The 27,635-nt window shown below is 43.5% G+C and overlaps 1 protein-coding gene across 1 annotated transcript in view; it reads right to left on the bottom strand.

Annotated features, from left to right (window-relative positions):
* The window catches only part of MAPKBP1 (mitogen-activated protein kinase binding protein 1), a 100,444-nt gene that overhangs the window by 34,518 nt on the left and 38,291 nt on the right, over nt 1-27,635 (bottom strand). The window contains exons 4-12 of the mRNA XM_059473813.1: nt 12,785-12,847; nt 12,151-12,208; nt 9,012-9,182; nt 4,917-5,054; nt 4,121-4,303; nt 2,812-2,972; nt 2,236-2,425; nt 1,099-1,245; nt 44-228 (exon numbers count right to left, since the gene is read on the bottom strand). Coding sequence (XP_059329796.1) covers nt 44-228; nt 1,099-1,245; nt 2,236-2,425; nt 2,812-2,972; nt 4,121-4,303; nt 4,917-5,054; nt 9,012-9,182; nt 12,151-12,208; nt 12,785-12,847 — 1,296 coding nt within the window. The remainder of the gene's footprint in view (nt 1-43; nt 229-1,098; nt 1,246-2,235; nt 2,426-2,811; nt 2,973-4,120; nt 4,304-4,916; nt 5,055-9,011; nt 9,183-12,150; nt 12,209-12,784; nt 12,848-27,635) is intronic.

Below are 27,635 nucleotides of genomic sequence, written 5' to 3'. Positions count from 1 at the left end.
CCTGACCAGTCTGCAATCTGCATTAGAAGCTTTATGGGATTACCTGAGAGTGCCTATCCTGTCCCCTGAGGCCAGGTGCTCCCCGCTGGGACTCACACAGACAGTGCGTATCCCCACCTTTGTATCCAGCACTTGTGCATCAGCTTTGTCTGCACTTCCTGCTGCGTTGTAATCAGTGTCCAGAAGTACCTGAGTGTTGTCATCTACATAGATGATTTTCATCAAGTCCTGGGGACACAATACACCCAGAAATATTTATTAGTTACAAAATATTAAAGCAAAGCATCTGCCTTAGAAATTGAGCTCCTAGCCAACATAAACATTTTATTGGCAACAATGCTGTAATTGGCAGCACCTTTTAGTTAGGAGCAAGCACTAAGCCCCTACAGATTGTAGGATGAAAGTTTCACAGTTGTCTCACAATCACCCCTTTCAAAAGATTCAAGCTAGAAATTAGCAGCATCTCCTTTGCTACTGATAAACTCTGGGATTAGTGATTACAAGATATTAGGGCACACAGCAGGAGTAGGAAAAACTTCTAGTGATTATCTAAGTCAGCAGTCTGAGTACTGACAGAAAAAGCAATTTTTTCCACCTGATTCCTGAGGTCAGAGCTGCTGTGTCCAGAGATCTTCCAACTCAGATGAGAACATAAGCTCATGTCACTGCTCTGTATGATTAGCCTCCCTCTTATATAGATGAAGTGAGTGCAAAGTTTTACACTCAATTTTCCAAACCTCTGCTTCATTTAATTCACTTTTTCCAGACAAATCTTATAAGTGGTTACACATCACAGAGATGCAGAGAAAGAGAACCAGCTCTCCTGGAACATATGGCCCTTATGGAAAAGACTAAGCTTGATGAATCTTTGGGTGGTTTATGAAAACAGCAATAATCCCCAGGACCATTTCAGACAACCTGTCCTTCTGCCCAGTACTCCTTTTGTGTTTCTTTAGTTTCATACATTTATTTGTGTTCAGTTTACAGAAACCTAGGTTGACTTGGAGATACAAAAAAATTTAGGCCTTAACTTGGGAATCTGTGTGTGAAGAAGAGCAACCCCAAGGACAAGGAGGTGATCCAAACCTAGGATCTTACATTGCTGAGGATGTTGCGATGCAGGGCTGTGCCGTGGATGTTGGAGCTTTCAGTGTTCCACAGACGAATGGTGTTGTCAGAGGAGCAGGTGATGAAGGAACCAGGGGGGAGGCAGGGCTGATTGTTGTCCTTCACCTCTGGATACATCTAAGGGCAAGTAAAATCAACCCCTGAATAATATTGCCTGGCATCTGGCACCCTAGGCACTGGTAGCAAGTTTCAAAACAAAATGAGACAAAAGGGGTGCCCTCTCTGTTTTCTAATGGTGAAAGCCAGACAGTTCTGACAAAAACCTATTTGCAGACCAGAGCTTCATACTGACTTCAAACAAATGTTCCCTGAGCTTCCCTCATCACAGAAAACCTCTTAAGAGACATGCAACAAACCAGTATCTTTTGTTTCTAATAGTTCAAAGAGAGCACCTCAAATCCCAAACAATGATCATGCAATAACCACCTTGCACTGTTGTTTGCAACTTTCATCTACTACTGTCAGTTTATAATTCAGAAGAAAAGGGTGAGATGCAATTAATAAATAAAAACAGAGTTCTCAACTTCTTCCCATTTTCTTTCCACTTTCTCCTCTCCTAAACATTGTTAGACATATTTCAACATATTAACAACTCCATTGTTTCCTATACTTCCTTTCCTTCCCTCTGAGGGAAAACCAACTAGACAGACTGCAAGATGACAGACACTTGAGAGGCTATTTACACATGTTCAGATAAATATGTTAAGAAGGACCAGAGTTCACTATTTTATCACTACTCCATGTTTTTGACTTAGAAGCAATTACTCAACACAGATCTCAAGCAGTTTTTTTGAGGTCAACAATAAACTCTTGTGCGTTTTCTAAAAGGATGCTCTGTATTCAGGTTTGTTTAATTTTCCTCCCTCTCCCACCTCTCACCTTTTAATGGTGAGATTTTTTTTTTCCCAGTAGCACCACACATTTGGTCAGCCATTGCAGTGCAGCCAAAGAACTGTTCCCAGGCCCAGCAGCAAATGCACTAACCACAGGTGAAAATCTGAGTCAATTCCCTCTACAGTCAGCATTTGCATTCAAATTTGGCAGCTCATCTGATGACTTTCTCAGCTGCAACTCCCAATCCAACACCTGTGTCTGCAGACAACATACCTCAATGTTCCACACACAGGAAGAGTGATACAAAGCAGAGTACACCTTGCCCACTTTCTTCGGATCTTTGACATCCCACACATACAGGCTGTGGTCATTGTATACACAGGAAAGCCACTGGTTGGTGGGGTCAAAGGTCAAGGCAATAGTGTCTGGATACTTCGCATCAGCCACACCAGAGAAAAGACGGCTGCACAAAGAGAGAACAACAGCCTGGTTAACTTGTGCTCTCCAGGAGCTGGGGCAATGCTCAAACAGGAGAGCTCAGATTCTCCACGGGGCACTGTTGAGATGAACAAAGGCATCTATAGGTAGACAGAGTAGTTAGCCAGGAAGACCTGTCTCTTGAACAACAAAAGTCCCAAAAGAAGCCCCAAAGTCCCATGGCAAAAGTCTCTTCTTGCCATCCAACTGTAGTCCAGTCAGACAGGGCAAGCCTGCAACAGCTCAGAGAGATCTGCAACAGACTGCCAACTTTAATCCATAAAAAGAGCATGCTCCAGATGGCAAAGGACTGGGGAACAGTTCTAACCCCCACTAGCTTCCCTTGCTCCCTTGCATCCTTCTCCACAGTACCTGGCCTCAGTCACACTTGCGATGTCAGTTCCCAGGAAGTGTGGCTTTGGCAGAGTAGTGACAAAGTGAAGGTTCAGAGGGTTAAAAATCCGCACGGTGCCGTCAGCACAGCCACAGAAGATGTAGTCATGATTCACAGAGATGCAGTTTGCCACAGTGGTCTGAGGAGGACACAGCACAAGAGATAGCAAATGAGAAATGTGCTCTCATGTCAAAGGTCACCAGACAGACGTCAGGGAGAAGAGCGAATTGACAGACAAAGGAGTCATGGTCAGAAGAGCTGCGGTGAAGTCGAGCCCTGGGAGTAAATAGGCCCTAAAGGAAAAGCCTAAAAATCAATTTTTCCTCTCTGAAGAACTTTCCAGCCAAGGTCCACTGTAGATCCCAAACAGTTAGAAAAAAGCCCAGTTTCTCTGCCACCCACTATGATGGGAGGCCAGCAGAGCTACATATTTGCTCCAGCTGAGTCCTACTCTGAACACTGCTTTTATTTCTGTGACATTCAACAACACTGGCAGGCAAGCAGCACCTCACCCTGTACTAGCACACCAACACATTACCTGTCAGGAGGGGATAAGAAACAGAAAAAAATGAATTTTCTTCCCCTCCCTTTGGGATCTGTACAAATGGCAGAAAATGGCACAAAATGGAGTGTGGTGAAAAGGGGATGAGTTCAATGAAAAAAGGTTTTTCAACTTACTGTGAAGCTGTCTGTATTCTGAGCGAGAGTGAAAGGCAGATTTTAGAGAGGAAAGGAAAGGAAAGAAAAGAAGAGGCATTTCACTTGAGTGAAAGCGTGGACAGACTTTTTCCCTTGATTTTAATACACAGGATCCTTGCAGGTGGGCACGTTACATTCAATTGAAAGGAAAACATTGTGATCAAATTCTTAACTATGGGCAGGCCTGGTGGTTTAGAATAGACAAATCAACTAGCACCTTGGGAACCTGCATTTGAGATGCACAAGCCAAGTAAGACATTGCAGAGTGGATAGAAACCAGAATCCTTCTAAAATTCCTACTTGCCCCAGCCAAGCCAGGAGGGACCATACAGGAGTTGCCAGAAGGACATTGCTTTGCCAGTAGAGCAGTCCCTGTAATGCTGGGGTGTGAGAATGAAAGAGGCTCAACAATCAGTAAAATCCCTTTGACAAGAAATAACACTATTCTTGCCCAGCCTTCCAGAGTAAATCACAGGGTTGCAGAAGCACAATTATTTTCACTGCTTGTGGTCAGCTTGTACCTCTGAGTGCCCTTATTATTTGTTTTTCCTGCTCTGCTTGAGCAGAATAGGAGGATATAAAACTCACCCTCAGCTCCACCCACTTGTCTAGCAGCCTTTTTTCATTGAATTCACAGAGCAGGCCTGAGGATGTGATACAGAAAGTGCTGTCAGCTTTTTTGCCCCTTCCACAAGCCACGTCCGCAAAGAAGTTGTTCCTCAGTTCTCCAAGCAATCCCGAGCGACCAAGCAAGGGGACAGTGGCATTGACCTACCAACAGAAAACAGTTTGCTACAAATACAGCAAGGTACTTCAGGCAGACAGTGATTTTTTAGACCATCAACCCCTGAGTGCTGAAGTGATTCAAAGAAAGAACTGTAAATAGCGTACAAGGAGAGGTTTTACTTGCTGCTCATGTTTACAACTGTTCATGAGCACACAGAAAAATCACTGTAGGTGGATTCTGCCTCCCAGAGAATAACACAACAGCTAAAACTGTTAAACACTTTGGCTGATGCTTCAAAATTACACTCACAACCTTTTGAGATGCTCATACCAATGTCAAAGAGCTCTCCCCACCTCTGTGCTCCAAGGAGTTAAATTACTGCAGCTCTTTCCTAGCTTATTTGTTCTTCAGTATATGTGACTACTAAAGAACAAGCATGCTGCTATGCAACTCCAGGAGTGACATGCCTACATCAGTGCAAGACAAGCTTTTGGTGCTATCAGTCCATGACACTTCAGAGCCAGGCGTGGAAGGCTATCCTTGCATCCCAGAAAAATAAAAAATTTCCCACTTCCCACAGCTCACTGGGGCAAAATCCACCCTGCTTTAAGACAGAAATGCCTATTTACAGGTTGGCCTTGATGCACTTTCTCTCACCTTGGAGGTTTTGCTGTCATCCAGGTACCAGAACTTGATATGTCGATTTCCAGCAGTGACAAAGTAACTGCAGTCCTCCGAGAATGACACTGCTGTCACCTTACTTGAGACTTTGTTGGCTGCCACTACGATGTTTTTCTGGAAACACAATTGTTTACATTGCTTAATTTCTTTGCTCAGAACAAAGGAAACTAATTTCAATTACAGGCACATATCCAGTACAAGCAGTGCAGCAGGGAAAAGATGAAACCAAAACTATTCCCCATTCACTTCCATATACAACCTCTTCAGCATTAGCTAGGAAAATTGATTTGGCAGATAGTATAATTCACATTTATATTAAATGAATATTATTATATTCATATTTATTTTAATTCACATTTATATTAAAAATTCAAATTTATATTCACATTCCACATTAACTATGATCAAGAACAAATCAGCAGGCACTAGTGCCTGCAGAAGCTTGGTATGTGAGCCATGACAAACATGTGGGCTTCACAATCACCAGGAGCTCAGAGCAAACCCATTTCCCTTCCTAAACAGCAAATGCAGATGTAGGTCAGCACAAGGAAGAACTCCCCCAGCCCCCAGGCAGCAATGAGGCCATTGCACTCAAGATGAGGAAATGGTATTTTTCACAGAGAAAGCTGTACTTGTTCTTCCATAAATTCTTCTTTCTCTTGAAACACATTGTACTTTATCAAGAGACTCAAAATACACAAAGACCATCCCTGTACTGGAAGTGAAAAAGCAAAATCTATTACACCTCAAATGTGCACCCCAAAATGGCAAAGTTTGGGAAAGGAGGAAAAAGACACAGGGACAGAAAACAGGATGGACACTGCTCAGGCAGAATGGTCAGGCAGCAACATCACACAGCACCATTGCTCAGTTTTCCTCTCCCTGCCTTTCTCCAGTTAGAAGTGAGAATAAACAAGTTTTCTGCTTTGTCTGTTGTGGATTTGCAAACATGCAGCACACAGCTGACAACAGTGCACCCCTTTTCATTCTTGCTGTGTTTCCTTTACCCTTCTTTTCAGGGATTCAGCTGCTCCCAGTCTTCCAGGCACAATGCCCTAGCACACAAACCACATCACTCCAAGGGCCCCACTGGACTGTGGGGAGAACTGAAGAAACTGCTGGCAGAACTGAAGAAACCAGCACAAGGGGAATCTAGCCTGCTGCACCATCACCATGGGGGATCCCCCAACCCAGAATGAAGGAAAGGCAGCAATTATCATAACTTCTTTCAAGACAATGGACAGAGAAAAGGACCCTTGCAGAGCTCAGTAACTGGATCATTGCTGTGGTCTTTATTTAGGGAAGCAAGGGAATCCTACAGACAACATGGATTTTCTTTCCCATCACAGTCAAATGACTAGGTCTACCAGTCAGGAAAAATGGGGAAATAAAAGCAGCAGCACAGAGGATAGAAGGGTTGTGGTTAAAAGTGAAGGAAAACACTTCAGGAGACCTGTATCCTCAGTCTTTATTGACTTTGGTCAGGTAAAGTATATCTAGTTTTGGTGCCCAGCCTGCAAAGTAAAGGCCAGCTAGAGCTCCCATCCCAGTCTGGAGCATAAGCTTAAAGTGTGTTCCTCAGCAGGGAAGAGTCAGACAGTTCTTACCTCAGAAGTTCTCATGTCCACAATTATACAGTGAACAGAAAAACCTGAATAAGCAAGGGAAAGCAAAACTACTTGTACTGTTTCACACATGCCATGCATTGTGACCCTGTCCAAGTCACTACTTTCATTTGTATAACTAGAAATAATCCAAAGAATGAGCACTCAATTTGTAACACTGGTGAATGGTGTCACATCTAGCTGGCGACCAGTCACAAGTGGTGTCCCTCAGGGTTCTGTGTTGGGACCAGTTTTGTTCAATATTTTTATTGACGATATGGATGAGGGCTTAGAGTCTTTTATTAGTAGTTTCGCTGATGATACCAAATTGGGTATGAGTGTAGATCAACTAGAGGGGTGTAGGGCTCTCCAGAGAGACTTGGAACGGCTGGACAAATGGACAGAATCAAATGGGATGAATTTCAATAAGTCCAAGTGCCGAGTATTGCACTTCGGCCATAATAATCCCCTGTACCGATACAAGCTGGGGATGGAGTGGCTGGATAGTGCCCAGGTGGAAAGGGACCTGGGGGTGCTGGTTGACAGTCGATTGAATATGAGCCAGCAATGTGCCCAGGTAGCCAAGAGGGCCAATGCCATCCTGGCCAGTATCAGAAATGGTATGGCCAGCAGGAGCAGAGAGGTCATTCTTCCCCTGTACTCGGCACTGGTGAGGCCTCACCTGGAGTACTGTATCCAGTTCTGGGCCCCTCACTTTAAGAGGGACGTTGAGTTACTTGAGCGTGTCCAGAGGAGAGCAACGAAACTAATAAGGGGCTTGGAACACAAGCCATATGAAGAGCGACTGAGGGAGCTGGGGTTGTTCAGCCTGGAGAAAAGGAGACTAAGGGGTGACCTCATCACTCTCTACAACTTCCTGAAGGGTGGCTGTAGTGAGCTGGGGGTCGGCCTCTTTCTCCAGGCGACAACGGATAGAACAAGAGGACACAGTCTCAAGTTGCGTCAAGCTAGATGTAAGTTAGAAGTAAGAAGGAAATACTTCACAGAAAGAGTGGTCAGAAACTGGAATCATTTACCCAGTGAGGTGGTAGAGGCATCATCCCTTGAAGAATTTAAAAAAAGACTGGATGTGGCACTTGCTGCCATGATCTAGCTGAACAGTTAGAACATCGGCTGGACTAGATGATCTTATAGGTCTCTTCCAGTCTTGAAAATTCTGTGATTCTGTGATTCTGTGATTTAGGTTCTCTCACTACACACAGTATTTAGCTATATGAAAAAATAGCAATGACAAACTTCAGCTCACACAGAAGATAACAGTGAGATCTTAAATTACAGCACATGTGATTAAGATTAAATTACAGTAAATGTGATGAAGAGAGTAACATACTAAATGAGTGTGGGCTTAGAAGCTACAAGAGAAGAGGAGGCTCTGAGTACCTAAAGAAGACCTACAGAAAACATGGGAAGGACTTTTCATCAGGAACTGTAGTGATAGGACAAGCAGTAATGGTTTTAAACTGAAAGAAGGTAGATCTATATTATCTATTGGGAAGAAATTCTTTACTGTGAAGATGGTGAGGCACTGGAGCAGACTGCCCAGAGAAGTTGAGGATGCCTCATCCCCAGAAATGTTCAAGGCCAGATTGGACAGGGCTGTGATGGGGTTTCCACTTGGTCTAGTGGGAGGTAATCCTGCCAATGGCAGGGGAATTGGAACTAGGCAATTTTTAGGGTCCCTTCCAACCCAAACCATTCTATGATACTGTGATCCTGCAAGATTTAATAGATGCATTGATTTTTTTTTCTTAAATCGTATCTCTTTTAGAGAGGGTTACAGCACTTGAAGAGTTAGCAGGAGCATCTATTAATACAAAGGATTCCTACCCTAAAAATAAATGTTTGTTTTCTTATCTACAAAAAACAAATGTTTAAATGTTCACTAGAGGATAAGACACAGGCTTTGTTTCTACCAAGACTTGCCTCAATCCAGTGACAGGCAGAGCAACTTTCCTCAGCTTTCACCCATTATGAATTCCCTATATTCCCCTTCTCACCCATCAGGGATGGGACCAGAGTATCACAAACTCAGACATAAAAAAATCAAAACAAGCCAAGAGTATCCGCTACACTACAAAGGAAATCTCTGGCTGATGAGAGCTTCCTTCCTTAACCTCATAAATTAGTTTTTAATAAGCCTCTAAAAAACACAATGGTTTGGCAAGGTTTCAAAGTCCAGGCTTTTCTGGCTGGACAGAAAAATGTAACACATTCCCAAGCATAAAGAATATCCCTTCATGGAAATGACTTAGACCTTCCCTAAGGGACCATAGCTTTCTCTCTTGTCCAAATTTGTCTGTGTGTATGAATGTAAAAAGCCAAACAATAACTACAGAATTTTAAAAAACAGAAAGCAAGATGGAACTGAAGTAGTTTACAGTCAGACCAGAAGCTCTTTCTGATTTAGCAGCACCGCGTGGTCCACCCGACCTCCTAGAAAACTTACCTTCCATGACCACACGTTGACAATCATGTCATGCTGGTACCCCACAGACACAATGTACTTGGAGCTGGGGGAGAAGGCCACACAGGCCACACCATACTTGTGCTCCTGGAGCTCTGCCACCTGGGTTCGCTCAGCCACGTCCCACACCCGAACTGCTGGCATGTGTCCGCTCTGGAAGGGACAGGAACAGACACAGAACAGGAGGGGTAGCCCCAAAATCAGTTCTGACACATTCAAGCATGTAAATGTGCAGGAACTTGGAAAAAGATGCCTACATGGTGCACTCACAATAGGTTTAGCAGTTCCTCTGATTCTTTAAAGCCCAGGTTGAGACCAACAACCTAAGGACAATATGCATTTCAACAGCTGTGCAAATTAATACCACCTCCCCTGCTTTAAACCTTTTCTTATGCTACTCACAAAATGCTAGTCCCTGTTCTAGCCAGGGACTAGAGCAATACTTTTGATGCACATCCCTGGTGTTTGTAATGGGAATTTACAGCCTGCTTGTGAACAGGATTATAATAGATTGTTATCTCTAGACCCAGTGAATGAAAAGCCCTCCCATCCTCTGCTCCTAACACAACACAGACATCTGAGATATCAAACCAAGTCATGCCATACAAAACCATGACATGGCTGTTGTGGGAACTCTCACACACCACCTGAGGGAAGCCTCTGAGAAGCCAGCAGCACCATTTCTGTCACAAGGTAACGCACAGACACATTCCACCCGAAAGAGTGCAGGCAGGGTAATGTCAGAGAAAAAGACATGGCAGGAACAGAGCCTCTGCTTTAATGTTGGCTCTCCAGAGAAACAGAAATGCCAATTCAGCACTTTCTGCCAGACAAATCTATTCTTTTGTTTAATTGTTTGTTATTAAACCAAATTAAAACAAGGCACACGAGATGAGCTGAAATGCTGGCCAAAAAATGTGCTTGATGGGCAAATCTTGCTCAAGTAACTGCTCATGATTCCACATTGAAGTCTGTCAAAACAGCAGCTTGTAAGATAACATATCCATGGCAACATGGCAGAATGGTACCTTTTTGATTGGTTTTAAGGTAGTAATTTGATTGTGTGGGAGAGGCAACTCTCATCACAAGTAGAAGTCGAAGCTTTAAAAGTTTAAAATTGTGGATGTTTTAATTGCCTTGTTCAAAAGCTCTGCTAAGCAACTGCTGGTGGCCTGGAAAAATGCCATGGTCAGATTTAACTGCAGTTGGTACAGTTCTCCCTCCTGCAGCGCAGAGCTCAGGTCTCAAGGTGGCTGGCAAGATATTACAATGAGCTGAATCAGCTGCTCTTCAGAACAACTGCTATAACTAAGCACATACCCAATAACTTAGCATACACCCCAGGACCTTAACAAACTGAATTTGCATTTCATCTTTTAAGAAATTTTCACCAAAAGGCAGCTCTGTGTGATCCCCATGGACTCTACATCTTCATGAGGAGAAATACAAAATAATAATTAAAAAGTGGAAAAAAGAGTTTTCTTATGAATTTGAAATACGTAAAAGACATTTAATATGTATGGCAGCCAAGGACTAACCTCCATGCTCTCCTCCCTGAAAAGCCAACCATACAGAAAACTAAGGTGTTATTAGGCAGAATTAGCATAATGCAGCTACAAGGGAGCTTGAGAAAGTGAACTCAGAGAACATTTCCCTGTGGGACAGGGGATAACTAAGACACGACTGCTGATACCAGCAGGGGACACTGCTACACTGAGCAATAATTCAAATGTCAGACACGAGGGAGGATACTGAAAAAAAGAAATGGTTTTACAATAGGGCAAGAGGAGACATGCTTTGCAACAAGGGGAAAAGGAAAAAAAACCAACAAAAAACCCCCACAAAATCCCAAAAAACCCCGCTACAACAACAAGAATAACAACAAAAGCCCTACAAATTCCAGGATAACTGGAACAGCTTTTTTTTTTTTTTAATAATTTTAATTTGCCATTTACTCCAATAAATTTTCAAACAGAAAAGTTTGTTAGTAAGAAAAGTTCCCACTTCATTTTTTACCATTTTTCTTACTCCTAATGAAAAGCATCGAGCACCAGAAATTTAAAAAAAAAGGAAAACAAAAGAAGGTACCAGAATCATCAGAACTGAATACTATGAGCTATGAAACCTCACGTTTTCACATAAAAGCCCTAATCACAACATCTAGTGATGGAAAGTTAATGCTAACTTTTCCTCTGTCGTGGTAGCCTCCATCTAAAAAACCCCACTGTTGTTTCTACCCTTGGTCTGATCCATCTAGGATTCAGGCCCAGGATTGGAGCCACCTGGGGACATGACAGCTGCCATCACAGTGACCACACTGGGGACCTCTGGAGAGAACAGTCTCCACCTTGACAGCTCCAGCACAGAACAGTGACACACTTCTCCTCCCTGTGGCTGAGGCTCAGGAGAGGACCTGTCTCACACATGCTCCCTCCCCATCTCTTACAGAGGCACAGGGACTAGTGGTAAACTGCCATTAGTCACACACAAGAGCAAACTAAGCTCAACCATATGAAGGTCAGCATTTCTGTCAATTTTTAACATCCAGCAATTTCAGGCTCATGACACAGCGTGTGTCTTGAGCTTCTAATGCAGAACAGACACACAGTGTACTCATCCTTATTCTCCCCTTTGGGCATGCTGGGAAAGAGAAAGCAATTGTTGCTTCCAGCCAAACAAACAATGCCAAACCACAGGCACCAGCATCTTCTGTGACTATTCCTAAAACTCCACTCCAGGTGCACTTTTCTTTTTTCCTGCAACACTGTTTCTGGCTTCAGTTACTTCCTGAAACCCTGAAGGGATAGTGCTAAGCTCAAGCCAATATTCTGGACCATCCAAGTACTCTTCATTGATGTTAGAGTAGAATGATGCTGTGTGTCCTCTTGCTTATTTTCACTCTACCTTCAGCCCACAGATGACACTCCAGAAGACCCATCCCCAAAGCTGACATGTTAAAAAACTCCCAGCTGGAGCACCCAGTGCCACCCATAAGCCAGCAGGTCCACTGAACAATGAGGCAACACTGGAACTCCTCTGTGTGAAAACAGCCTGTTTCTTCTAAGCCCCTCTGCCCTGCTTCAAGGTGAACAAGGTGCACCCTCTCTTCTCTCACACTTACCTCTCCTGTAACCAAATATTTTCCATCTGGAGAGAAAGCAAGTGCTGTAATTGTTTTCCTAAAACAGAGAAAATAACGCTGAGAAACATTTCCAACATGTGATTTCATTTCAATACATCATGACTAGGGAGTAGGTTGGGACGAACTGAAAAAATGCTGAAGTCACCCATAATAACCTGACATAATGGTTTTGCTTTACCATGGGGATTCCCTGCTGCCCAAGTCTCAAACAGCAGCTTACAGCAGCAGAAAAGCTCCAAAAGTTGAGGCTCATTGCTGCACCTTTATTCCAGGTGCAGGACCATGTCACACTGCTGGCTTCAATAATGAGGTCATCATTTTAGGTGGAGAAAAAAAAAGTCAGATACCATGGAACTGTAGTAAGATCCCCTCCATGTCATGACCATTACCAGTTCCTCTTGGGATCCAGTGTTTACGAGGTGGTACTTTGTCAGCAATAGCACCTCATGTGAGAAGGAGCTGGAGTCAAAGCTGCAGGCAGCCTGTCCCCAAGGCAACTCCAACCAAGGGGATTTAGCCTGGAGCAACAGCAGCTCCTCCTGCACTTCAGTCAAGCTATAAAAGTCTTGAATTCACCTCACAGAAAGCAAGTCCAGCTTAAAGCTTTACTCACCTGGAGCTGTTTAGAATATGGTGTTGCTTATTTTTTCTAGGGTTGAACAGCACAACAACACACCTAGACAAAGGAAACACAAAAACAGAGAGAGATTACATCACCACATGCATAAAGATAACCAAAGAGCTATCCTTGCTGGAAAAGTTAAAAAAAAAATTTAAAAGAGCAGCAAAAGTAGTCCCAAAAAGCTGTTTTATCCCCTAATCTCAGACTGAACTGAGGTTAACTAAAAAAACAGAAAGCAAAAGAACAATCCAGAGGGAAATCACATCTCTTTTATGTTGAGGGATACCATTTGCTAGTACCATAAATAATTAACTTTCCACCCTCCAGGAACCCTGAGATTGATTGTTCAAGCTGAACAGAAAGTTTGACCATGAAAACTTGTGCAAAGCCCTAATGGATTATGTCCCCTGCCATAAAAGTGACCTTGTGTGCTGGGCACCAAAGCAGTGTGTCTGGTGCAAGAGTAAGACAATAGGGAAGAAGGAAAGAGAGGATCTTTTGGAAAAGATTTGGGAAGTTAAAGGCACTAAATTTCTGTGCCTGACCTTAACAATAGACAGGACACAAACCACTGAGTATAGCACAAGAAGGGACTGGCCAGTTGAGAAGTGAGACATGCGTTGCCAAAAAAGTATTGACCTAAGAAGTCTATCTGCATAAATAGCTTGCTCAGGGGCCTTGCAGATATCCCTCAGTAAGATGAACTGCTAAAGCAAGCAATACTAAGCTCCTGGTAAGCAATATAATCACCTCCATTGTGAGCAAAACACCTCTGTTGCTGACACGGGGGGGGAAGGAAGGAAAAACATCTCCCACTATTCTTGCCCATAGCACATTGCCTCCATGCCTCAGCCCACCACAACCAAATCTACAGCTGTCACAGATACTGCAGCCTTCCCCATTCTCTACAAACATCCTATACACCATTTTTAAATCTTCATGTAACAGCATTTGTCTTGCAGCAGAGCACAGTAACAACCAGTAACAGAAAATGCTGTTATGGGAATAAAAAGATAGAGGAACAATTGTTCTGATGACCTTGCGCCGTATTTTTCACTTCACATCTAAAATAGAAACTGTGGAGTTTGTCTGTCCGTCTACAAGAACACTGCTGGAGTTTGGAGAGTCCCAGCTCCTCCTTCACTGCAGTGTTGGGGGAGCACTGCAGGATGTCCCTGCTCCACTGCCAGCCGCCTCTGCTGCACTGAGGATTTCACTCACATCACCATCGTGCTGGGGCTTGCTTGCAACACAAGCCAGGCTACAGACATCAATCACTGGGAGAAACATGCAGGACATACAGGAGAAGTAGAGGAGTTGGCCTGAAACAGCCAATCAGAAGGGTAAAAAGCTGAGGCACCCCAGAAATCCACTGCAGAACCTCACCTACAGAGCTCACCAACATTTCAATTCACACTCACGCCCAGGACAAAGCACAGCCTGGCACCACACTGCCTGGAACGAGAGCCGCATCCTTCCAGGCCCCACTGCACATCCCCAGCTACAGGCATAGCTCAGGGGAGACAGGGTCCTGCAATGCCTCTGGCATTCCCTCACCTAGTCCTGGCAGCTTTGGTCTTTGGTCTGACCAGGCTACACTGCCACAAGGAGTGTCAATTTTGAAAAGAGGGCAGAACAGAGGAGTGACACACCAATACTTTAAAGCTGAGAGTCCTTGGCTGGACCTTCCACACTCCATTAACATTGATAGTTCAAAGCCAGCATCCAAAGCACCAAGGAAGCACAGGATATGCCCTCCCCTCCTTTAGACTACTCTACTCTGCAGCCATGCCATTTCACACACCCCTATCCACTCATACCCTACCCTGAAGGCCAAGGTAATAAAGGCACCAAACTTTCTTGACAGTTAAAGGGTAGATAGCGATGGTTGGAGATGTAGCCTTATGGAAGAGCAGAGAAAGTGTAGATAAGCATTTTGTTCAGACTAGAATTGATCTTTTTACCCTGGGGAATCAAACTGGAGGGTTTCAAGTCAAAGCCATGCTACATATTTCTCAGGGATTAGTGCAAAGAAGCAGGTGGATTGTGTTCCATTAACAAGTCAGAAAAGGTTAAGCCTTGCAAATCACAAGATATGAAATAGGAAGTTAGCAGATGTAAAAATCTATCTAATCCTGAGTTTCCAGCTAATCAGAAAAGCAAAGCAAAAACCCCATTATGGTTGGATAGGGTTAATGGACCAAAATCCTGCAGAGTTAAAATACGGATGAATTGTGCTTAAAATAAGCTTCAGAAAACCAGAAAGAATAAAAGGAAGAGATGAAATCTTCACAAAGACTTTCTTACGCAGCTCTTAAAGTCAAGTTTCTGTTTTATTGTGAGGAACTCAGCAGAGAAACAGGACTTCAGAGAAGTGAACACAGTTTAAAAAACAGAGGAAAGATACAAAATATAAACCGCGGTCTTCAAACCAGGCAAGCAAACAAACCACTTCCTAGAATAGTGTAGTGGGCCACAAAGGTCCAGGGTTTCACCATTATTAACCTATAGGGCTGAACTTTTGCCACTTACAATCATGAATTTTAGCATAGTGGCACTCCAGAACAGCCTGTGTGCCAGCAGGCTTCCCCCCCCTCTCCAGACCTTGGCCAAATCCAGAGCCTACGGGGGAGGTAAGAGCACCACCCAGCTCACACACCAAGGCAAATCAACAGACCATTTCAAGAGCCACACAGCTCCTAATGCCAGAGCAGCTATCACAGCAGCTGTCTTAAGACAGCTATACTTGATTCACTGAGTTTGACCCACAATTAATAAACACTAACTGCAGGGGCAGGGGGATAAATCACAGTGTCTCCTTACAGGTGAGCAAGCATTAATTTATATCACAAAGTAGTAATTTTAACTCATAAGCTCAGCAAAAGAAGATATTTAGATTTATTGGTTAATAATTAACATAACTTAGTAATTAGTTATGACCTTCTTGCCAACAAAGCCATTTAGCCAGGATTAATTAGTCTTCTGAACTTGTTTTCTTAAATTAACTGCTACCCAACAAAAGCTACCCAACTGCAATGCTGTCCCATGCTGATTTTCCATCATTCCTCTCCTCTCTGCCATACACAAGGGCAATAAAAACTTCAGCCAACTCCAAGGACACTCTATTAAGCAAGATGGGAAACCTCAAATCATCAATCATACAGTGGGGCACAGATCCTGTTCTGAGAGTCAGGAGCATGCAAGTTTGTATACTAGCTCCTTCTCAAAATGCTTGGTAAGGTTTCTAGTCCATTCCATCCTAAAGAACACATTTCCACAACAAGCAAAAACTATTTCTAGTTCTTTAATCTCTTCAGAGTGTTAGGAAACAGCCTCAAGTTGCATCAGAAATGTTTAGACTGCATATTAGGAAATATTTTTTCACAGAAAAGCTTGTCAAGCACTGGAACAGGCTGCCCAAAGAAGTAGTTGGGTTGCCATCCCCAGAGGTATTTAAAATATGTGAAGATGTGGCACACAGGGGCATGGTTTAGTGGTGGCTGCGCAGTGTTTGGTTAATGGTTCATGATCAGAGGTTCTTTTACAACCTAAGCTGCTCAGTGACACAGGGTGGCCTTCACTGCCTGCTCAGACACAGCTCAGCTCAGTCCAGCAGAACCTGCAGCAGCTTCCTAAATAAAGTATTTCAGAGCCCATTAATACTCTGGGCATGGTCCATTTTAGCAAAGGAAATCAGTCTAGCAAAATAAACTGAATGGAGACACTGAATGATCAGGTTGCTGACCCACCTACTTCACACTGCCTCCTATCCAGTAAGGCCATCAAGCCCTCAAGTGAGTCAAAATATCTACTCCTTTCCATTTATGCTTGCTTTAATCTTACACTAGTTAAAATAATAAATATAACTACCATGGAAAATTAGTTGCATCACAGAGCATACACCCATATAACCATCCTCCACCTTTGCTTCTTTATAAGGTTGCATTCAGTATTTTACAGCCAGAGGTATAGGAAAGGATGAATGGCAAGAGAGCACTGATCTTTTTATTCACAGCTTCCAACTGTGCATGTAGACAAAGCAAAGTACTTCAAACCCAAAGTTCCACAATGGACACATCACCTGTTCCACACACTCCACCCCTTTTCCAAACTGAAGCTTTCAAAACAAATTCAAGTGCTCAAGAGACCTTTGTCTGAAGAGATATTTTTGAATGCTAGTACCAACATGCAAACCAAGGCTAGCTCCAGAAACACCTCACAAGACCTACAGAGCCTGGCACACATCAGCTGTTGAGAACACCAACACTGTTAGCCCTCTTGTTTCAGCACAAACCCTATCTCCTCTGCAGCTGCAGACAAGGCTTGATGATCACAGCACCTTTCTAATCCACAAGTAGATTCTGACTTCCAAGACATTTATAGGAACCATTCACTGCTGTATGGATTACAGCTGTACAAACCATACATCAGCCAGCTGGGATCAAGTGTCCTGTTTGTTTGCATGCTGGCTCCTGCACAGGCTGTAGGCAATGGCACACATATTGAAAGGCATTATTTCCAGGGCTATGGTTCCACCTCACAACTATTAAGCACACCTTCCTGATACAAGCAGCTTTTATAAACAGCTCAACTGGGCAATCCTTCCCAGTATGCCTCTTTCTTGTGGGACATCCAGGGACACAAGAACACAAGGGAAGGACAGAATTAGCTCTCACAGCAGTGTCAAAGGTTTTTAGCGACAACATGAGCATTGTCCATGAGGGAGCTCATTTGTATCAGCCAACAAGAAAGGTTCCTTGAAGAGCTTTCCAAACCTCCATGGAGGTTGTATCTGCACAATTGTGCGTCATATACGCAGATGAAAAACAGGGAGGGAGAGGGGAGAGGGAGAGGAAAGGAGAAGGTAGGCATGGAATGTCACAGTAGTTTCCACTGGCTCCAGCAAAAGCAAAAAGACCCACAAAATATAAAAAATAGCATTTTTTCTAGGCTAAATATCATATAAGGAGTGAAGAGGAATCAGATGTCAGTATCATATTTACACAAAGTATCTGACTCACTAAGTCAGTGGCAGTGGGTCACTCCACCTTCACTTCTGACTTTTCTTCTACTGGCTTCACTTCTGCACTTACCAAATTATAGTTTCTGGGTGTTTTACTCTTCTCAATGTCCTCCTGTTTCCCACAACATCCCTCTATTAACAGCTGCCTTACCCCAGCCATCTCCTTCCTCAGCAAGCTGACAAAAATCAAATTTCTGCAGAAGTGTGTTTTCCCTTTTCCTTCCTCTACAGGTTCCCCTTACAAGGGTTTGAAAAAATTAAAAGGCTGCAGTAGCATTCCCTTCCAAGCTACAAACCAGCTCAGTGTTGCCTTATCTTGTGGGACACATGACTGTAGGGAAAGCTTATGTGTCAAGCCCTCCTCTCCCAAATGCATGGAGCCTATGCTATGAAGAGGATGCTGTACAGAGGAAAGAAAACTCCATTAAGACATGAAAACAAACATTAGCTTTCTTTCTTTTTTTCTTCCCCACAATATACTCCTTTCATGCCACTGCAAGAAAAAATGAAAAGAGTTAACAGTCCCATCCCTTCAAAATCGGTCCATTTCTCAATTTCTGGCTCATACCTTGCTCTCTTCCCCTCACCCAAAGCTATTCAAATGAGAGTGAAAAAGCTTCCTATGCACTAAATGCATGAGAAAAAAATACTTTGATAAGAACAAAATCTTTTTTACACTGCATTGGTTGCCATGGCAAGCTTGATCAGAGCAAAGCAGTGTCTACAGAGGCTGGTGTTAATTTTCTATGTGGCAATTCTTCCTGCCAAAAAGCTTCTTTAATTCATAGCCAGTACTGGGAGTGAGTTAGCAGTGATGAGAGGATGTGCACACTGACTATGTAACTGAATAGGTATTTTCAAGCAAAACTGTATTAATTACATGCATGCTGAGAAGAAAGATCTATCTGTTGAGAGGTTAAGAGCTGGGTGTCACTGCCTGAGCAGAAAAGCCTCCAGAGCTCCCTGTACCAATCTGTGATAGAGAGAACTAAAAAGGTGGGAGCCTGAGAGGTGCAGCAAAATTCATGCTTCAGAAACCAACGCAGGCTAACGAAAAGCCATGAATACCGAACAAGAAACCCACTGTGAAAAAGAAAGTCAGTGATATATTTAGTGTCACTAAACTAATAGGGTAGAAATTTCCGATTGCCAACCACACATACTCTATTTAAAAGACTGCATGGTACCCCAAATCTGCAGGAGTAGGAGCTCAAACACATCACACAATAGGATCTGCTCCAAAAAACCACAGGAAGAACTGTGACAAACTGAAGTCCAGTTTCTTGCCTCCAATAGCCCAGTCCAGGAGAAGAACAGGGCATATTTTAAGATACTCGCACAGACTCTTTTCTCAGCCTCCAGAAATTTGACTTTCAGAGATATCTTACAACAGTGTGCACGTACACTGAGAGGAGAGAGAGCAGCAGAGGAAATTTCAGCAGACCTGAACTGACAAGGATTTATAGGGATAATCCCCAAACAGACAAGGGCAGCCTCTGATCTCACCACCACTTCAGCCTACTGAATTCACCTTGTCCATTACACTAACTGAGTCTCAAAGCTGAGAGCCCTGCAAAATCTCCACCAATACCTATGTGATCTGATGACATCCAGAAAAACAGGCAGCTTTCACTCCCTGTCATCTGGCAGGGATGCTGCCATCCTCATGATCTTCTGCTGCCAATGTGGTTTGTGCCTGTCTACCTGAACAGGCCCTGCTGCAGATGAGGGCACAGGGCTGAGTGCCCAGAAAGCTTCTCCTCAGCTCCTGCCCTGCACAGGGAGGGCCAACACCAATCCTGCCACACACAGCTGACAGCTTCCACTGGCTGCTCTCAGCAGCCCCTTTACACCTGCCAGACTACATCTTTAAAACAGCCAGGTGTGTCTCTAACCTCAGGCTGCAGATGGCAGAGAACAGATGCACAGATCTGAAATGGCACCCAAAATGCTTTAAAAATACTTTTTAAAAGCTCAATACACGAACAGTTAAAAAGATCCAATAACGAGCAGAGATTGTGACTGTAACATCAATCAGGGCCTCTCTTCTCTCCTACATAAGGCACCACTGAAGTTCCAACTTTACCAGGACCACAGATGAGAAATTGCAGAAGATTTCCTTCCTGCCTTCTCCTAGAGTGAAGGTGCTGCCCATCCTCATGGGCTGGCTACAGTGATTTCTAGCAGGTCCAGCTGATCTCACTGCAACATATCCTCACCCCCCTGCAACTATCGTATGTGGAAAATCCTTAACCTACCATAGGAGGTGTTCATGCTATTTCAAGGTCTATTGTCAAGGAGGCAGAGCAGAAGAAGAGGAGGAGGGTTTTTAAAATTAGCAACCCTTCTGACACTGGGCAAATACAAGACAGGGTGATGACTCAGGAAAACAGTTCACACAAAATGGATGCAGAGAGGAAACACAGCCTGGGACCCGTCTCCCACTGGATAAGTTGTACACAACTCCAGAGGAGCCACACTGGAGCCAGAGACATGGCAGTAGTGCCCTCAGGAGAGTGATGGCTTTTTAAAGAGCTGCACAATAAGGAGGCACCTTTCCTGGGAGGCAAAGAGCTAAGCCAGACACAAATTGTGAAAGACTTGGGCAAGAAGTGCATGTAGGGAAAGCAGAGGAGAAAAAAGGCCTCAGAGGAAAACCATGAAATTTAAACCAGCTTACTAACTGGGAATCATTACAGTTGCAAGGAAAATGAAAATGTTTCCAGTTAATTGTTATGGCTCACGGCTACCTAGTCACCAGTGATTCAGCAGGAACTTCTCCTTCAAAACAACACCATTCCCTTCAACAAATCAAAGCCAGGAGAAGGAAAAAAATCCTCATGAATGAGAAACCAGGAATAAAGCCCTGTCTTAGCAGAACCAGGGACAGGCCATCTCTGCTGCATTGCAGAATATTCCACCTGTCCTCCAGCCTGCAGCAAAGGTAGGTACAAAAATGAAGCCATGCAAAGCAGCAGCTGTACTTACACAGACTGAAAAGTCTGTCAGTCTGCTCATCTGACAAGCTTCAAAAGAGACAGGGCACTGATGACAAATGCCTGTACAGACACACACACATATATTTGTAGGTATATACACAGACACATGCATACATATGGCTCACGGCTGACTATAACATTTACACGCACATAGAGAGTGCACATTTCTCTCTCCCTCTCTCCAAAACCACTCACTTGCCTAGGGGCAGGGAAGCAATGCCAGCAATACACCTACACGAAGTATCAAATCAACTGGGCTAGGAGTTGCAGAGCTGTATTTTATTTCAGTACTGTTAGCAAACGCCCATGGAATACTGCAGAAGAGCAGCAGCCCCAGGGTTAGAGCAATGGGCAACTGATGATGGGTAGACTGGAGGAACAAAAGGATCAATGAGATAGTTAATGACCAGAAAATGTGCTGATCAGACAGACAAGAAAGACTGAGAAGCACTAGGAAATGGAGTCTTGAGCAGCACCTGGCTGGTTCCAGGTGTGACCAAGAGAGATGAAACAAACAGCCAGAACATGGCTAAAAACCTGAAGAGCTTCGCATGCAAGACAGAGAATGCAATTTCTTCCAGGATGGACACTATAGGATCACAGTAGTTGATTATGTTAATTCTTGGGAAAAGACCTATTTCCATATGCTGAGAACTCCCAAAGTTACAGCTGTCCCAGGAACATCAACAAGGAGAAAAAACAACTATCTGTCCTGACAGACCAGCCAAGACACCTGCTTTGGGGATCTCTAGCTCCCCAGTTGTGCTCCACCCCTCCACTTGCTCTCAAGATCCAGTCCCTCTTCAATCAGTATCTGGCTGACAGCCCCAGATTTGCCATTTTCAGCAACAGGCCACAAACTTTTTACTGAGTCTCAAAGGCCTTGAGCTGCCTGGGTTTGTGTGCTCTGAACTTTTCTTGACCTGCTTGTAGCTCTGTTTTACTTGGTTGAGCTGTGACAGCAATTTCTGTAACTGACCAGGTGTCTATAGATGATTTGTTTTACTTCTGTTTATCTTTTGTGGAGTACAACCATAGTTTTATATAAACAACGTTGACCAACAGCTATTTTATGTAGCCTGAGATATTTACAACTAATGACTGCATAGTGGAGAAAAATGCAGGCATGGTATGAGAGCAGAGGCCTTGAGAAGTGGAGAAGCAGGACACAGTGCAGAGGAGTACAGGAATGGGATAAGAGAGGAGGCACGTGCTTGCCATTCGAGACCAAAACACTGCAAACAATTCATGAGCTCTCTGTTAAAAACCATACAGACCTGGAGCTGAAAAAAAACAGCTTTTAGGGGTAGCAAATGAAACAAAGAAAAATTATCCAACATGCATTAAAGACATCATATATAGTGAATTCTAGAAGCATTGTGGAGTTGTACAAGTGTAAGATTTGCAAATGTATTAGTAAACATATTAAAAATTACCCAGATGAACCCTGGAGTAAGGAAGAATCCAGTAAAACCCACATCATACTCTTCCCAGAGAAGGGCTACAAAGATTTACCCTCAACAACTGACTAAGATCCAGAGGAGCAGCATAAGGATGAGCATAACATCAGAAAAACCAAACAGAAACAAAGAAATGTATTACAGTTTTAATTGCACTATCCCAATTATTGAGATATTTTTATATAGAACTACCCTAATGCATTATTAGTCCTTCTTTTATCTGTCATAATTAGTGGTAAAGTAAATTGATTCATGAATTAGAGTGTTATGTAGTTATACCAACAATCAATTCCTGCCTTTTTTTATTTATGCACATACACAGCCCATATATAAGGGGTGCTTCCTCTTTGCCCATGAACAACAAAGCCCAAGCAATTGCCTCAGAGAAAAGACACATGCCAGGGAAGAGACAGCAATGAAAGACAAGTTAAAAAAAAAAATTGAAAATTTTAAAAAACAGACAAAGAGCAGTTTAGAGGGAAAGGCAAGAAAAAGATTAAGAGAAGCAAAGTTTAAAATAAAATTACTGCAGAATAATCAAATCTGCCATCACGTGTTGAGCAAATTCAGCTTTTGAGCCCATGGTATAATAAGAGAAGATGGGAGCTCTCTGAAGGTACGCTCCTGGGATCAAGCAGCTCCTTGCAGAGATTTGCAGACCCACCTGGGATTACACAGAGAAATCTGGCTCTACACTTCAGGTTTGCACCAACTTCCCTGCAAGAGCAGTTGACACCATGCCATGATGGCTCAAAAGCTGAATATGTGTCTTCCTTTAAAACCAAGTCCCAAAGGAAAAATATATCCTGCTTTCAAGCAATTGGCTAACACCTCTGTTTCCAGCAGCATGCACAGCCAGAGTATTCTCTCATTGTGCCTGAGCAACTCAAGAGCAGGGAGAAAGATCCATACATCAAACAAATCATCTGGGCAGACCAACATGACAGCTCATGGCTGATGCCTCAGGGCTTTAACTGTTTTACCATGAGTACAAAGTGTATCAATATTAAAATGGCATCATTCAAAGGAACAAAACAAAAAAAGCAATGAAATTTAACCTTGTCTGCCAGCCCCCTCTCTACTACCATCTCCCTGGATGGTCACACCTGGGGTAAGGTCCTGGCAGACCCCTCCAGGGTCCATTGACCCATTATTGATCTCTCCTGCATTCCAGAGCAGGCAGCAAAAGCCCAACTGCGGCAAAAAAACTGGAGCAGCTTTTCCCCTTGAATGCTTCAGTAAGCATAATCCAGGCCATATCTCTGCAAATGTGTCAAACAAAAACAAAAAAACCCAACCAAACAAACAAAAACCCACGACAACAAACAAAACAACACACCAAACGCACATACACACAAAAAAAAATGCTTCTTGGAAAGCATGAAGTTAAAGAATCACTTGCTTAAATAGCCAGTTGTTTTCCACTTCTCTAGGCACGGTCAAAGCTCACAGTTGCCTTGGGCAGCAGGCTGCCAGATCCACAAAAAGGCACTAAAGCCTCCTGCCAGCCTTGCCTACTCAGCACCCTACAAGGTCAGGCTGGCAGATGCTGAAAGAAGGGGCAGGGGGGCCTGCTTCTCCCCACAACTGTCCACACCACAATGCACAGGAAGCCTGCTGCAGTTCCCAGGCCCAAACATCCACAGCTCATGCCAGTTCCCTCTCCCAGCCTTGCCACTTCTCACAGAAGGAACAGCTCAGACATTGCCAGATTGGCAAAGTTAAATTCTGCCCATGTTATTTTTTAGAAGCCTTGTGACAGCTCTGTCTTTAACAAAAGATGAACATTTACTTCTCCTTTACCTCTATCTCAGCATAATACATAGCATTTTAAATGCACTGCAATTTTTCTTCAGAGTAGTTAATGAGCATCAGTTGTCAGGAGATTTGAAAAGACAGCTTTCCTAGAAGAAGCAATCATTATAAAACTCAGTTTTGCTTTCTTGTATATCTCCATTTCCTGTCACAGAGAGATGTTGTCAGGTTAGAGTCCAAGACTAAGAGTACGTCCTAAAAAGTATTAGGTCAGCATTGCAAAAGTATAACAACTGACTCCAAAGGCAAGAAATTGTCCGGCATCAGCTCTGTCAGTCCTTGGCTGCCTGCTGAAAGAATCAGGTTCAGGTGCACAACAGGCCAATGTGTTCATGCATTACAGGGCACATCTTCCAGTGCAGCAGGGAGGGAGCCGAGTCCTACATCTGGTTCCTAAGCAATAGTCAGGGCATGCTTACAATAAACAAAATACACCATTTTCTTGGCACTTCTTAGCTAACATGATGCTCATTCACCTTTAACTCGCTGCCTTCTGACACTGAGTGAAACCCAAGTCCATCTACAGTGCCAGGTTTTTCAAAAAGAGGAAAAGAAGTAGTTCCCTGTCCCTGTTGTTCACACCTGGTGATGGGATATGTCCTTTGGACTGTATGTACTTCTTTTAACTTAAACTCTGTGATTTGTGTCAAGGTTGCCAGGAGACAGTGCCTGTTTTGAGATTCTTAGAAAGGGTGGAGCTCAGCTGAGGCGGCTGGTATCTCATTTTCATCCCAGACTTTGCTATTCAGTCCCCACTCCCCCCCCTTGCTCTTATGCAAGCTCAGGACTTGGCTCACAGGCCAGTGGTGTTGCTGCACCAAGGCAGTGGTTGCCAGGAGGTGTAACTGGAGAGATGCAGAGCAGGTAGAGCAGAGAGCAGGCTGCTGCCTGCAGGTACACAGGCTTTGGGGCACTCGTGCTCTCTGCTATCCTTCTCCTTTCTCAGCTAATGGGCAAACCCCTGCAGGTTGCAGAGCCTCAAGCTGAGAAAAGGCCTACATGTTCCAAAATAGCTGAGGTACTGAGAGCTTAGCAACACTCCTCTTCCCTATTTGACTAGCATGCAATAGCTTTCCAAACCTGTCAAAGCTTCCCACTTGCAGAGCTCTACATGAGTGTTTAGCTCTGCTATCAAGTAAAGCAGTCATGCTTATTGTCTTGCTTCCGTTTCTTTGCACATAAACTGCAAGTTTATGACCCTCACCACAGGACTGCTTCTCCAGCCTCTCCCCTTTTTGTTTTCCTTTTCAATAGCACCTTACCTTTAGTTCACATGCTGGTTAATGAGATCAAAGCACAAAGTAACAAACCAACCATCTACACGGGACTATTACCAGCTTGCCTCCTAATTTAAAAATCCAATTGACACACTCTAGGATTGAGGACAGTCAGGGTTTCTCTTAAGGCAGATTAAAAACAGAAATGACCAATACAATCATTAAAACAGCAACTGCTGTAGATATTGTGACAGACATGATGGCACTTTCCTTTTGAGGGAACTGGAATATTTGCCCTGGAACTAGGATGGCAGCAGTAAGAAGCAAGTACTACGTAGTTTTCCTTAATATGGTTTGTGAGGCAATCCAAACAGCAACAAACTTGCAGGACTGCTCCAAAAAGCCCTACCTTTCCCTGCTCACAGCCTTGGGAATCCAGCACAGGGAAATTTCAAGGACAGTTAAGTGCTTTTGCTGTGACAAGAATTTTTATTGCAGCCTTGCAAAGATAAGAGCATTTCCATTTCCCTGCTCTCACTTTCTTCATCACTAACATTTTTGGCAACAGCAAGAATCCACACTAACATTCATGTTCTTGAGGACTCAGCTAATACTGTTGGCCCCCTAAGAAACATTGCACAGGCAGTGCCTGGACCTGCCACACCAGTTCTGTGGGACAGTGTGGGACAGAAGCTGCCTAACTAACTACTTGCCCTTCCCACAGTACCCAACTTCATTTACAGCTCACTCACACCACTGCAGCACCACATACAGAACAAAACCCCTCTCCAAGATTTTCCATCACTGGTGGGAAGAGCACATGCACACTGCCTACACAGACAGTGCAAGCAAGGAGCCTTCTTTGGCCCATTATAAGAGTCCTACCATTCATTCTTACACTAAAAACCACCCCCAACTTCACCATCAGTTAAGCTCAAAAGTTTCTTATAGTTAACACAATTGTGTTTCATGCTGCAGTACTGAAGGGTCTGAGTCCAAAGGTAATTAATAATCAAAGAATTTGCATGTAATAGTATTCTGATGTTAAAAAAAAAAAAGGAAAATGTAAAACATAGCACTGAAGGAATGCTTACACAAACTTCATCCCATTTCCTTCCACAAACTGTTCTGAGAGCACTTCTTTCCACCATTGCCCCACTTTGTATCCTCTCTCTGAGAACCAGGCTTGCTCAGCACTTAGAACAGGTAAAAACAAGGACACAGAAGGAGTGAAGCCAGTAGCATCTGGTGGTTTTTGCCACAATCATGTCCTTAACTTTGTGTGTGTGCACATACCACAGTGCCAGCTGAGCTCATGTCCCCTTCATGGAACCAGCTGTGGGACTTTGAGCAGGAGCATGGCACTGCAAAGGCTCTGAAAGGCAGCATAACGTGTCTCTGTGGGCTTCACCACCTTGAAAGAAGGTTACTGTGTGGTCTTGGGAGAAGAGTGTCCAAACTAGCACAGGGAAGGATTGGTGTACAACACAGCATCTTTCCCATTATCCCTTTTTTCTTCTTTTTTAATATAGTCATTATTTAATTCCCAATTCCCATTATTTATAAGGGAGAAAATAGAAAACTGTTACTTTTTAGGAAACAGTGCAAGCTAAGAGAAACAAAGTGATTTTCTCTACCATCTAGTCCCATGACAGGCTATAAATATAAAGAAAAGAAGTCTGTTCACCATGCCCTACAATACACTGGTTTTTCCCTATCGCCGGCTTTTTTCAGAAAAGTCATCCTGTCCTTTGGACAAACCCTCAGTATCATTCTAAATATAGAGCAACATAAAGAATACAGAACAACAAACTTCTCGTGAGACCCCACCTGATGTACTGCATCCAGGTGTGGAATCCTCAGGGCAGGAAAGACATGGAGCTGTTAGAGCAGGTCCAGAGAAAAACCACAAAAATGACCAGAGGCCTCGAACACCTCTCATGTGAGGACAGGCTGAGAGCTGAGCCTAGAGACAAAAAGGCTACAGGAGACCTTACTGTGGCTTTTCAATACTTAACAGTGACTTACAAGAAAGATGGGGACAAACTTTTTAGTAGAGCCTGTTGTAGTAGGAAATGGGGGAAATGCCTTTAAGCTAAAAGATAATAGATCCAAATTAGAATTTTTTTTACAAAAAAAAAGTAGTGTGTTGAAGCACTGTAATAGGTTGTCCAAAGGGGTGATAGATGAGCAAACTGATTTAGTTGAAGATGTCTCTGTTCACTGCAGGTAGGTTGGACTAGATGGCCTCTAAACATCCCTTTCCAACCCAAATTCTATCATTCTATGACTTTCCTGTACCCAACCGTGCATATTTGAAGATGAGAA

The sequence above is a fragment of the Ammospiza nelsoni genome, chromosome 6, assembly GCF_027579445.1.
Source record: "Ammospiza nelsoni isolate bAmmNel1 chromosome 6, bAmmNel1.pri, whole genome shotgun sequence".
NCBI classification, from domain to species: domain Eukaryota; kingdom Metazoa; phylum Chordata; class Aves; order Passeriformes; family Passerellidae; genus Ammospiza; species Ammospiza nelsoni.
This window is presented reverse-complemented; position numbering and strand designations above follow the sequence as displayed.